Source organism: Indicator indicator, chromosome 1 (genome assembly GCF_027791375.1).
Source record: "Indicator indicator isolate 239-I01 chromosome 1, UM_Iind_1.1, whole genome shotgun sequence".
Lineage (NCBI taxonomy): Eukaryota > Metazoa > Chordata > Aves > Piciformes > Indicatoridae > Indicator > Indicator indicator.
The window spans coordinates 30357116-30371418 of record NC_072010.1 but is presented as its reverse complement, the minus strand read 5'-3'; the positions used below and the strand labels follow the sequence as shown (position 1 = coordinate 30371418).

Below are 14303 nucleotides of genomic sequence, written 5' to 3'. Positions count from 1 at the left end.
TTAGGAGGCTGACAACACCTTACTTTTGCAGGGAATTATGCAAAAGTTCTGGTACTGTTTTCATTTTAGTCAGGACCTCATAGTCTATCAGGATTCTTGAAATAAAATTACTACAAAACAGCTGTGTGGCTTTGTCAGTAGCATGCTGCAGTCTTTTCAAAAGGAAGTTGGGAGCTTGTTTACTTAAACTTTGTTCTTTGCTCTGTCACACTACTTTGTAAACACTTTCTTTGTACTAGTCATAAATGATGGCAAATTCTTGCTCACTGCATAGTCACAAACCATGGTGGATCTTTGAGAAGCACTATGAAATTGCAAATGGCAACTTTTAAAAACAGCTGCTAGTATATTCTCACTTGCATTTCAGTATCTTGTGAACCTAATTTTGTAAATTGCATAATTACTGGCAATCAGCTGGATTTTACTTTTAGTAAATGCTGTTACTGATGATTGCATGCAAGCACAATTTTGAAGCTGTGTTTACTGCACTGCTACCTTAAATCTCATAAATTTTCTTTCCTGAGAATAAAAGTGATTGAGATGTGGCTTGTATAAAAAAATGACAAAATACCCCAGTTAATTCTGTCTCAAGAAATGACAATACAGCTGAACTGAGAAACCTTTGAGAGGACTTCAGTGTGCTAAGCATGATCATGTCAGTCATCCAAAGGGGTTGCCTTTATAAGGACAAACAGGTTAATAATGTCACAACTTCTTGTGGCTACTTGCACCTTTTGAATTACAGAGGGCTTTAAATCTTAAGAAAGCCTTGAAGAGTATCATTTGTTGCTGTTGTCAGTAGCCCAAAGAAGTACCATGATGGTTTGTTGTGTTAAGAAGACATATATATATACGTTGGACCTTTTTTTGAGTAAGAGTTACAGAGTTGTTGCTAGATGTTGTACAGATGATTAGTTTCAAAACTTTTCTACTGCACTTAGGCATAATCCAAATGAATATGATTTTAGGTGTTTTAAATGTATATGCCAAAAACTCTTTTCTGTCCTTCCTGTACCTTCTTCTGTGAGATTCCTTTGTGCTTGAGTTTTTTCTATTTCTGCTATATGGTGTAGTCAATTATGTATGAACTAGAGACTTTTAAAGAAATGTGTGTTGTCAGATTTACTTACGGCTTTTTTTTGTCTTCTATAATTTTCTTTTGATCTTTCTGTACAGAGTTCATCGAAGGAATTCAAGTGTCACAACCACAAAGCTTGGAACTAGAACAGTTGCTTTTCATGACCACCAGCTTAAAATGGTAATAATAATAAAAAATGGCTTTAACATACTAATTTTTCACTGAGTTGAATAGATATGTTAATTTTGACCTTTTGAACTTACACATTTAAATAGTTACAATGATCTTCATGAGGTTGTGTCACACTGAGCTAAGCTGGCATGCTGGAAGCTATACCCATCCTATCCCTTCTCCGTTATCAATCTTTCAACATGTTCCCTGAAATCAGCACTAACTGTTCTTACAGCATTCCCCTTCTCCACCCTTTACTTACACCCCGGCCTTGAGACTCTTAAGGAACTATTCTTCCCCTTCACCCCCTGTTGTAACTAATTTCAGGGTTAGGGAGCCAGATGTCTCCCTGAAGAGTAACATAGCAGGGAGAAAAGAAAATCCCAGAAGCTGGATGCATTTTTGTCATGCAGTGGCACAGTTGGGAGAATTTAAGCTGACCTGGGTGTGAAGTGCTGCCTACAAATACACGCAGAGGAGGGAAATTGGGGTGAACTTACTCTGTGGGTTTCATTGCACTGAAGAAATGCATGCTAACATTTGGCCATGCTGTCTGTTCTGGAGCTCCCATAACTTAATTGCCTTTTTATGGTGGAAGAGGGGAAATCTGCTGCATCTCATTCTATTAAAACTCTTTGGGCTTTGGTTCAGCAACTTACACAATGTTAAAATTCTGGTGAAATTGTTGGCACTTAAGCACTTATTTAAATGTTTTATTGAGAGGGGACCTACTTCTGGTTTTTTCTGATGGTTAATTTGAAAGTAAGGTAAGTGATGTATTTCAGTAAATGTATGGACATTTGAAACTTGGCCACAGCCGTATGTTGCAGTAGGTTTGAAAATTTAACCCTGGAGTACTGAAAGCCACTTGCTATCCTGTGTTGACCCAGAGCTGCATATAGGAACAGTACATCACAGCCTTTTCATTGTCTTTTATTCTGTTCGAAGGAAATTGATACACTGTTGCACAGTGCCAGCTCAGATGAAGATAATAGTTCTCGGATTCATCAGTCAAGCAAAGCAAAACTAACCAGTGGAACAAAGAAAGGAAAAGAAAGTAGGTTTGCAGAGCTATAAATACTGCACTTCTAGTACAATTATGTCCCAACAGGTGATAGAATTAAAATGTAGAAACTGATCTTTGGATCTGAGTCTATTCTCAGAGTAGAATGATGCCTACATAATGCTTAAGCTGTCTTAAGAGAGATCAGTAGAACAGAAAATATTGCTGTCCTGCATAGTACAGTACAATAACTGGTACAGGCCAGTCTTTTGTCCGCAGAGTTGATCCTGGAACATGTTTAGACAGTCCTGGGAGCAGCTTCTCAAGTACAGTGCAACTGTGTGAAAGTCAGGCATGCAAATCTTACTGTGTCACACCCAATACGTGTTCCAGCCAAGGAAAATTGAACATGAGGTAATGCAGGAGTGGGGGGACCTCAAGTTGGAGACATAGTGTGAAACTGATACTATTGGCACATGCATCTTGTTTCTGTCTTAAGTGTGTGATTCTCTCAAGAATTAATGTGGAGAATGGTGATAAAAAGCATGTGGAAGAAATAAATCTGGTGTGGGATTTTAGAAAACTGAGAGACTGTCTCTCTCACAATAGGCTTGAGCAAGTGTTTTAGGCATTACAGCCAGAAGCGGCCATTTATGGAAGGATTGAGAGAGGCCTGGAAAAGGGCAGTTGTGTTACAGACTTGTAAATAGCAAAGAAACTGTGTACGTTTTGGAGAACTAAGGGTGGGTGGATAAGAGTTCAGAGCCAAACAAAGGAAATGCTTTGGCTTTACACTGGTGTTGAAAAATAACTTCTGTGTGCATTGACAGAATCCGATCAGCAGGAGAAGGAAGAGCATCTGATAGAAATTGGAAGAACTGAATCTGCTGATGTGGACAAAGCAGAATGCAAAAGAAAGAGTCTGTCTCTGCAGGGTGGTGATTGTGGCAAGTCAGGTGTGCTGGGTGACACATGTGTTGTGAGGCCATCCAAAAACGTACCGCTAAAAATTGACTGCAAGGAGGAAAATCACAGGTGGTCAAAACACGCTACAATTTGTGAGGAGTCTGGTAAGGACAGGATGCTTCTGGAGAACACTAATGAAAAGAATATTTATATACTGGATGCCACAAAAGAAGGAAACGTGGGTCGTTTCCTCAACGTAAGTAAAAAGTTCCGTGTTTCTCTTAGTTATCTTACTTAAATAAAAAAATAGAAAGCTTTTGTACAAAACCCATTTATGTGATAGGCACATAACTACACAGGCTTTGTGGTGCTCCCTGAAATCCAAGTGACCCAACAGCACGTTGGGTCACACCAGCTGTTAGTGCCTCCATAAGGTGATGTATGCTACGTACTACTTGTAGTTTTTTGGCACCCCCAGGATTCCTGAGCTAAGTACTCTCCTGTAATGAGATGTCTTTCTCCTGAATCTTTTTTTAACAGCCTTTTTAGGAGTGCAGAGTGTAAATGCCACATTTTGTTAAATCACAAGCCTTCTCCCAGTCTTTTTTTTTTTTTTTTTTGTTCATCAACCATTGTAAATTCTAGCTTGTTCTCATTTAGGATAAGTGTTCTGTACTGCTCAAGAAGTGGTCTGTCATACATATGTCCTAAGAACATACATACACAAGAAATAGTAGTGAGATACCAAGTATCTGCAGCTAAGACAAATGTTTTGTAGACACAACTGCATGTACTCTGCAAGGAACTTCTCTTCATTAGCATGAATATGTGTCTTAAAGCAAAATCCTTGCATGTGTTTAAGCTGCTCTTTATTGCAGGGGTAATACAGTGTTACAATTAGTAGTGCATCTTCTGTATCCATGTGTTTCTATGTGAATGATCTTTCATATCTTGTATCTCTTTGCCAACATATGTAATAATTTCATCTATATTTGCTCCTTAGCACTGCTGCCCTGGCTGACAGCAAGATGTATCTGTCACTTGCTAATTATTTGTGGTGTGTCCTGAATCAAAGATTAATTCTCACCATAAATTTCTGGAGGAAAACTTGATAAAAGAACTTGGTTTTCCTAGGCAACAGTACTTTCACAATGCAATGGAAATAATACTTTAAAAGAGACATACTTACTGCAGAAATGTCAGTGGCACTGAGTGGGCTGGAGAAGGGAAGGAAGAAACTACCTTTAGTAATAATGATACATACCTGACACGAAATGGATTCTTCAGCCAGCGATGAGGTGTTTCACCTTTTCTAAGCCAAATATTCTGTTTTACAGCACAGCTGCTGCCCAAATCTCTTTGCACAAAGCGTCTTTGTAGAGACTCACAACAGAAGTTTCCCATGGGTGGCGTTCTTCACAAACAGGTGGATTTTTGGAATTTTAATGTTCTTCGTTCAGGACACTAGGAGGAAAAGCAGTGCTTAGTTACTAAGAAATAATTATGTGAAGGAGGGGCAGATGCTTAGATCATGAAACCATAAAACTGCCTTCTTATTGGTGACCTCATTGTGCATAACGACTGAAGGAATACAGCTGTTGATTACCACTAATGAGTTTTTCTTCAGTTTTGCACTGAAATGTAAAGTGGAAAAGCTTAATTCTGATGTGCCCATTTGAGTGATAATATTCAGTGGAAAAACTGGCTTAACTCAGCATAGTCATTCTGAAAGTAGAGATTCACTGATCCCAGTGTTGTGTCTGGGTTCCACACAGCAGGATTGGATCCTGCAGGGTCTTAAGGATGAGACACTTTGTGAGCCAAACTGGCTACAGGCCCTTTCATCACAGCTATCAAGAGAAGTGGGAATCTATGTAGCTCAACATGTCCTAGGGAGGTGGCATTAGGATACTAAGAGTTAAAAACTTGCTCTGAAAGCAAAGGATACAGGTCTTCCATTAGAAGATGACAGAAAGGGAGATACTGAGAGAGAGCTGGTGCCAGTGAGACACAAGAATGCAGCAGTTTTTGCCAAGAGAGAGACGACAAACTGTGTAAATGAAGCTAACTGAATGCATGTGACACCAGTAGTATTAGCTGAAAACTTACTATAGAGAGGAGCGAATATATTACAGACAAAGTGACCCCAGGGAACACTGATCCTCTGTGGAACCTTGCACAGGGTTGCACAGTCCACACTGACACAGATACTGTAGATTGCACTGAGGAGGGCTTCCAAGAACTGTGAAGACAAGGTTTTGAAATATATCAGAAAAAAATTTTGGTTTAGCTAGGCTTTCTTGCTGAAGTACTCTGTAAAGAAACATGTAATGGGGATTGAGGCCAGTGGAGAGAGGTAATCATGATCAGCAGAAGGTATTTGGGGAAGAAGGAATATTCCCCTGGCTGTCTCTCTTGCTTTCTGGCAATCACCCCTTAACAGCTTCTCTACATTAAGAACTGCCTCTAGACCATCAAGCTTAGTTGTGTATTTTCCATTAAATTGCCCAGTCACCTTTTTTATTTATTCTACATTTCTGGCTTCCAGAACATCCTAAAGCAGCAAGTACAATTGCAGTTATGTGTTGTTTGAAGAGTCCTCATTTTGTTCTCAGTTTGCTGCTTGGTAGTTCATTGGACATACTTTATATCATATCTAGTGAGAAATACTGTATGAGTATGACAAAGAAGGAAGTAATTATGTTTTATTTTCCTTCAGTTGTCCCTCAGCATCTTAGTCTAAAGTATTTAAATTGCCATTCACTTTGGGCAACTAATTTCCTACACCTTAGAAATTTCTTCTCTTTTGTGTACTGTCAGAGAAGCTGGTTCATGAGGAGTATGTGTTTAATTCTGAGTCTTAGGCTTGGTGCACATAGTGCAATTTCATTAAAACACAGTTTGTCAGATCAAACATGATAGTCTTCATCACCAGTGCATCTAGAGATCTGTTCAAACCTCAGTGATACACTGTACATAACAAAAATTAACAAAACTGGACGTGTTCTCATTTGGTTATATTCACTTAGGTGTTTTCTCTCTTTTGTTGTTGTTTCATTTTTGTTTCCTAGATTTAGCCTCAGAGTTAGAGCAGGTTGTTTAGACTCAGACCCCTTCACATTTCTCAATGATTTTTTTTTTTCACTGAGGTGTGGGTGTTTGCACTCTCCATAGCCCTGCTAGGCAAAGCAGAATGTGTGTGCCAGAAATACTGGGTTTTCTCCTGACAAGCTGCCCCCTAAAGTTTTGGGGGTTGTATGTGTGTGACTGGTGACTAATTGTAAGCACAGTACTCTTTCCCATAGCTCAAAGAACTTGACTCAGTGTTTTATTTCTTAGGCTTGTGAAAGCTGGAACTGAACTCACATGGGATTATGGTTATGAAGCTGGAAGCATGCCAGGGACAGAGATTTCCTGCCACTGCGGAGTTCAGAAGTGCAGGAAAAAAACGTTGTAGGCAAGGCTTTCCTACTGTCAACATGTCTTGTATCTGGAGTTGTATATGCTGGAAGGGGCTACTAAACAGTTAAGTGGTGCTAATTACATTAAACTAAAATGCCTTTCACCTGATTATTTTGTAAATTTATATTTAAATGTCACTTTTGTACTTTACAGAATTGGAACTGTTTGTCTTTTGCTGTAAGAACAGACATCAAATGTTTCCTAGGTAATTTCTGTGCTCCTAGTTTTCCCCCTCCACCATTTTCAGAGTGTACTGAAAGAATAATGCTTCTGTGCCATCTGCAGGATTGACATGAGTGATACCAGACCAACAGTTAATTGATGTTTTCTGTGTCCTTCCATAGTGCTGAGTTAGGAGAACTCAGTTTTGTGAAAACCATTATGAATGCCAGTCTGCCTGTTTTGGGGGCTAAGAATTATTAAAATATACCTAAGCCTGATGGATCCAGTGGGACAGGTCATCTTGAACAGAAATGAGATTAACTGGAACACTTGCAGGGCTGTGCTCATGCTGTACAGTGAACCATGGAAGTCCCACTGCTGCAGGAGAGAAAGGATTGGAATTTTGTTGGGTTGCTTTCCTTTCCATGTTTGTAATGCACAAAGAAGTCCTTGAGTGTGCCTCACTTCAGTGCCATATGTTACTGTGTGAGACAAGTGGACCACAGAAGTCCTTGCCATGTGATTTCTTGGTAAGAGACAAGCTACATTAGGTGACACTGAGCATAGATGCAGGAGGTGGCTCTGAAATGGAGCAAGAGATGAGTGTGCAGGTGTGCAGCTTTTGAATATGTCGGAGCCTTGTGCAAAGAAGGTGGTATTGCAGGTAGGCAATTGGGACTGCTTGAAGAACCATCACCAAAAATCAGTAAAAATGGGTTTATTGAAGTAAAATGTCAAAGTGAGACTTGCAAGGTTCACTGTAACTGCAGACGATACTGACAGAATCATAGAATTCTTTAGGCTGGAAAAGACCTTTATTGTCATTGAGTCCAACCATTAACCTAATACTACCAAGTCTGCTGCTAAACCATGTCCTTGATCATCACATCTTTTAAATACCACCAGGGATGAATTAGCTACTCCTCTGTAATAACGATTCGAAGTTAACCAATACAAAATCCAGTGTACTATAATACAAAGTTATGTGGGATGCCCATCACTTACCAATCATCTGCAGTTGGTAAGGGGTCTCAGCCTCAAGGAGTAACCTTGAAAAGCATCCCAGCTCAAGAGGAGGTCATGCTGTGCAACAGGCTGCTTCTTAGTAGGCAGAGCTCTAAGGCAGCTCACTTAGGCTGTCATGCTTACAAAATAATTGTCTTATCAAATTACCTGCAGTGGGAAAGGTAAGCATGAGACTCCTTGTACCTGCAACTTTGTTTGTTCCTTGATAAATGAGTCTTGGAAGAACCACCTGCTATCAAGGTGTTACATGTTCCAGTTTCCAAGTCCATATGCATTAGTGATTACTGTGTCACCTTGCTCCTGTGTGGGTTTTCAGAGAACAGGTTGGAACTAGAGCGTTTTTTGGCCCAGTTATAGTCAAGGCCTTTGTTTGCTTCCTTCGGAGTCTTAAGTGTTTGGTCAAGGAATCGGGTGTCTCCGTCACAGGTGGGTTTAAAGCTGGCTCTGCAGTTCACCTTCACTTCCTCAGTTTGTGGAAGGCATGCATGGCAGATGATGCAGAGTTGTCTGTTGGTGTTTGCTCAACTATTAGCAGATTTTTCTTTGGATTTCCTGCTTTACAGAGCTGAGAGGGGTATTGTTTGCAAGAGTTGGTGATGATTTAGGCAATTGGGAATGAAGCATTCCTATGGAGAGATTGCCATAGCCATGGAGTAGAGAGTTCAAGCCTGCAGCCATACTGCAAAATGAAAGAGAAGCAGGAAACGTTTCTCAGCCTTGCAGCCAAGACACAACCGGTATGTCCACGTGGCTTAGGGTTAGTCCTTTTTTAATTGTGTTGCATCTCTGCTGTGTAACTATGACCAAACACGGTACCTGTGGCCCTGAGTTGTATTTTGAGTTTGTTTTCATAGAATGGTCTCGGTTGGAAGGGACCTCTAAAGTTAATCTAGTCCAACCTCCTCTTTAGTAAGCAGGGGCATCCTCAACTAGATCAGGTTGCCCAGAGCCCTGTCAAGCCTCACCTTGAATATCTCCAGAGATGGGGCCCCAACCACCTCCCTGGGCAACCTGTTCCACTACCCTCATGGTAAAGAACTTGTTCCTAACATCCCATCTAAATCTGCTCTTCTCTTGTTTGAAGCCATTGCCCCTCCTCCTATCACGACAGGCCTTTGTAAACAGTCCCTCTCCCTGCTTCTTGTAGGCCCCCTTCAGGTACTGGAAGGCTGCTATTAGGTCTCCCTGAAGCTTCCTCTTCTCCAGGCTGAACAACCCTAGCTCCCTCAGACTGTCTTCATAGCAGAGGTGCTCCAACCCCCGATCATTTTCGTGGCCCTCCTCTGGACCTGCTTCTGGACCCATTTTGGGTGCTTTAAGTTTAAACAACATGGGATTGTGCTGCAATGCAGGATGATCTTGGAATTCTCAACAATGTCAGCAAGCATAAGTTTAAACTTGTTAAAAATGGACCTTTAGTAGAGATAACAGACCTTAAACAGAGATAACCAGTTCTGCTCACAATGAAACCTCAGTTCGCTCCCACAGCCCTGTTTGAGAGATTGACCTACTGATCGAGCAAAATCTTCCTCAGTTTTCATGCCAGTCATTACACTATGGATTTGTGTATGATTTCATTGTGCACCTTCAGGGCTAAATGCAGAAGAGCAGGGTGCAGCACCCTTTCAAAGGATCAGAGCCACCCACTCTTGCCCTGGTCAATCCCCCTCCATCCCTCTGTCACTGAGGAGCACCACTGTGTTAGAAGCAGTCAGCATTCAACTCAGTTGCTTCTTGCTTCACTGAAGATTTGTTTCTACTCAAAGGGATTGTGCCTTAGGCTAACATCAGGCAATGTCAAAACCTCCAGAGACAAGCTCAACTGCCTGGCAAGCCCACTCTTGATGCAGCTCTGGTATAAACATTTGTTGCATTTAGTGATGGATACATTTGTTAAGAGATGAATCCTCTTGCATTCTTGCTGGCCCTCGGAGGTTAGAGGGGCTAAGGGCTGCTGGACTTACCTCTTAATAGATAGGCCAGCTGTTGCTGTGACTATAGGTCTGACACTAGAGACATTTGAAAAGCATCCAGGAGCACAACAATTCAGTTTACTCACAGAATCACAGAATTTTAGAGATTGGAAGGGGCCTCAAAAGATCATCTAGTACAACCTCCCTACTAGAGTAGGTCACACAAGAATGTGTCTGGGGGGTTTTGAATGTCTCTGAAGCAGAAAACGAAAGAGGCAGCTTTCCGCTGTACCCTGAAACGAGACTCGAACTCTGATGTGTTACTCTGAACAGCACTTTAGTGTGAGGCGTTAGCAGAAACAGCAGCGTTGGGTCACCTCCTCAGAGAGTGACCAAGAATCAGAGTACAACTATCTCTATATATATGATTCTATCAGAGCATACATGATCTTCGGAATTCTTAGAACTTTTGACAGAATTTCATAAACATTCAGTCTGTTCTCATTTGTTCTTCTTTCTTGTCAGGTTTCGAAACAACTTCTTTCTTTCTTGACCTTCCAAAACTGCATACTTTTTAAGTTGAGTGAGAGCTCAATGGCCACAGGCAATGGTTATTCTTCAATGTTCCCCCTGTCTCATTTTTTATCTATAGTTCAGTAGTCTAACAAGTAAAACTTTTACTCTACAAAGCAAGCAAGCTCTCGGGTGACCACATTTGTAATCTTGGGTTGGGGCTATACAGAGGTCATGAGCAGCTGAAAGTACATACCTAGAAACCTTAAATCTATTCCCTTCTACAGTCCCCCATTTTCTTTTGGTAATTTCCCAATTACTTATACCTATAATGATATTGCTGTCGACTAACAAGATTACAACAGAGACAAAAAACAGTACCATGATAACTATAATGGTAAATACAATAATCAAAATCTTCTTGACTATGGTTCCAAAGTTTGGCATCCAGGATGTCATCCAGCTCCATAGTTCGGACACTCCTCATGATGTGTCATCCTTCTGCACTTGTTGCATAATTCTGCTCATTTCCCAAATCTTCCCTACTTCAGTCACAAGTTGTTTGCTCTTATCAATGTACATGCAACAGCTGGAATTAAACATTGTACAAACACCACCTTGAGAAGCTAGTAGAATGTCCAGGGCCGTTCGGTTCTGCAACACTATCTGTGACAAATTTTTCAACTCTGATTGTATCAACATTAGTCCATTTGCAGTAGCATTAGCCAATTTTTCAACTTCCCCTGGTACATTTAGAATTGCCTTTTCCAATTCACTCACTCCAAGTCCTGGTATAAACCATCTTACAAAGGCATGAAATCTAGATGGTCTCTCTATTAATGGATTTGGGATTGATCGTCTCGTCTATGAAATATATAACCTGTGCCAAATCAAATCTGTAAGATTCAGAGGGAATATCTCAATATCAGGGGTAACAACTCCAAGGGTACACTTCCCAGCCCATTTGAATGGCAAAGCTTTATAAGCCTTATCTCCGCACAACCAGAAGACTCCTGGAACATTCACAACACTATATCCTTCACTTTCTTCTTCTATTTTGGTAGTATTATCACAAGATAATGTCCAATTTCCAACATACTGGCTAATATTCTGGGGACTGCAACTAACCGAATCACGTCTGCTAATACACTCAATATATGTTCCATTGTGAATTCTAGTCTGGCCAAGGTAATCATATGCATGTTTGTGTTGTCAACATGCAAGGTTTTATTCCACAGATATCCCAGCGTGGTGTTTACTGGAATGGGAATGCCTATCAAATTGACTCCATGATGAACTGATCTGGGCATTGCTGAACATAACCAACAATCAGAAACATTCAGATTAGCAACAAATCGTTGCATCAAAGTGACATGTGAATTATCCTGCCAATGTTTAAAATGACCCAATTCGTATGTTGAGGTGGTTTGAACAGATCTTTTAACCCGGCGTCTCCATTGCCATCCTCTCAAATAGTCAATGGTTAAGGTAAAGGGTTTATCTGTTAAGTTCAAGGAGAATTTCTAACAACATGGGTTACTGGAGTAATTCCTGTTATGGTAACCCAGGCACCAAATTCCAATCCCACTCTCTGGTTCACTAAGACGAATGTGATTTTGACAAAAGAAATCAGATCGCTTGTGGACAATCCTCGGAATAGGATTAAATGTGTCTGAGTCCGAATTACGGTAAAATCTAGGGTGGATACAAAATTCAAAATCAGCTCAAATTGGGCTTGGGTTATACCAGAAAAGTGAATCGTAAAACATCTGTAAGCTTCGCCATCCAGGCCGGCAATTTGGACATGTGTAGAGTTTTCCATTCCTATCATATATTGATGGGCTAATAAAGGTTAAACGTGAGCTATTCGCAAAATGCCAAGAGGTTTTATAGGTCTCAGTTCGATTAGATAATTCAGAAAATGAGAGAGACTAAATTGATAATAATGACAGATCGCCCCTCCAAAGGTTAATAACAGAACAATTGAAATACAAAACATTTCTTCAGTCAAGCTCTTCTAACCTGTGAATGGTGGATCCAGGCCTCCTTTCCTTCGATTTTCACTGCATAAAAAGAGGTCAACAAAACATAATAAGGGCCCTCCCATTTAGGTTCCAATCGATTCTTCCTCTTGAAAACTTGTACCAGTACATATAATTCCGAATACGGCTAAAACTGTTCTAAAGGTACAGCAAATACTGCGTCACAGCCTCCTCCCCTTCCAAAAGAGCAGTTTTAGCCGACAAATATGTACTTGGTACAGCCAAAATTCGTCCAAAGAGGACCTCAGCTGTACTGATCTTTGTTTTGGCATGAGGAGTAGTACGTAAGTCCCATAAGACTAATGGTAAAGCTTCTGGCCACTTTAACCTGGTCTCTGCCATAACCTTAGCTAATTTATCTTTTATAGTACAATTCATCCATTCCACCTGTCCTGAAGACTGAGGGTGATAGGGTGTATGAAAGTCTGCTTTTATACCCAAAGCGACATACACCTGTGTTAGAATTGCGGCAGTAAAGTGCGGGCCCCTGTCTGAATCAATTACTTCTGGAATGCCGTACCTCGGGATTATGTCTCGTAACAAAGCTTTCACCACAGTCTTGGAATCGTTTTTCCTCGCTGGAAATGCTTCCACCCAGTACGAGAGTTGGTCCACAATCACTAACAGGTACTTATACCCCATCGCAGAGGGTAATTCTGCAAAATCAATCTGCGATCTTTGAAAAGGGACATAGGCAGGGGGTCTCTTTCCGGGTACTACAGCTGGCTTAGTAGTCCCATATTTTTTGCAAAGCACAGAAGAGTCAGTAAGGCGTTTAGCTGCACTGTATACCCCAGGAGCGGCCTGGGGTATATTAGATTCAGGCTGTGGTGTATTAGATTCAGGCTGGTACTTCTTTCTTCTCCTTCTCCATGCAAGGATACACTAGTGTCAAGGGTTAGGCCTGAGCTGGTTGCTACGTGGGTGACAGATAGTATCCATTACACCCTCTCCCTTCCCAAAGGGAGAAAGGGAACATGGGAGAAAAACTTGGGGATTGAAGAAAACTAAAACTACTTTAATAAAAATAATAACAGTAAAATGAAATACATACAGAAATAATACCAAACTCAAACACCCTCACAGCACATACATCATTGTCACTGTCACCGCTGAGGCTGGGGGCAGGCACTGGGGGAATCCCAGAGTGAACTCAGTGACAGATGGGAATTAGATACAGGAGCTGGATTCTGGATCAAATGCAGAATGAAGTGAGCCTTCCTCAAACACCAGCCACTGAAGAAGAGAGCTTGACCCTCATGATCCCTTAGCTTTATACTGTGAATAGGATGTATATAGAATGGATTACTTCCTTGGACAGTTTAGGGTCACCTGAACTGAGTTTCCTAGGTTAAATCTTATGTACTTGTGAGGGTGCTTGAATTCAGTTGACTCATTTATGAGTACCATCTAGATAAGAGAGTGAGGAACTGGTGTAGCACTATTTGGCTAATAGATGCAACCTAATTGCAAGCCTGGACGCAGGGGCTTCTTAGCTCTGAGATGCTGCATCTTGGGCAGGTGCAAAGGGATTTGGGAAACTAGCTGAAACGATGCTGGCAGTACAGAAAAAAACAGGGAATGAAACTGGCCAGTAAATGCAACCATGTTGCATTTGATGTGGCCTCCTGATAGGCCAGAATGTGTCTGTTACTAGCTGGTGAGCTTTATGAGGATGGAAACCTAGGGTTTAATTACCTCACACAGCACAGAGGAACTTCAGGTAGGCCTAAGCCTTGGTCCCACAGGCACGATTTTGCCTTTAGCCTTGACTAACTGTTGTTCAAAGAGCTTGCATAATCATTGCATCTTATAATGCAGGAAGAGGGAGTCTCTCAGAGGTCTGTGTTGAGACCTGCAGAGCAGTGAGCTTCTCCCAGGGTTGTGTTGGGGTTTGCAGTTTGCTAACATACGCTTGTCATCTGCTTACACAGGCAGCGCGTAGCTGGAAAGGATCAGCCTAAGAACCATCAGGTTTACAAACAGGGAAGCACCAGCAAAGCTCTGCACCTGGCACAATAGAAAAT

At 41.2% G+C, this 14303-nt stretch overlaps 1 protein-coding gene across 1 annotated transcript in view; it reads left to right on the top strand.

Moving 5' to 3' along the window:
• The window catches only part of SETDB2 (SET domain bifurcated histone lysine methyltransferase 2), a 62691-nt gene that overhangs the window by 11133 nt on the left and 37255 nt on the right, over positions 1-14303 (top strand). Inside the window, exons 10-12 of the mRNA XM_054398898.1 lie at positions 1177-1258; positions 2198-2306; positions 3083-3414. Of these exons, the coding sequence (XP_054254873.1) occupies positions 1177-1258; positions 2198-2306; positions 3083-3414 (523 nt within the window). The remainder of the gene's footprint in view (positions 1-1176; positions 1259-2197; positions 2307-3082; positions 3415-14303) is intronic.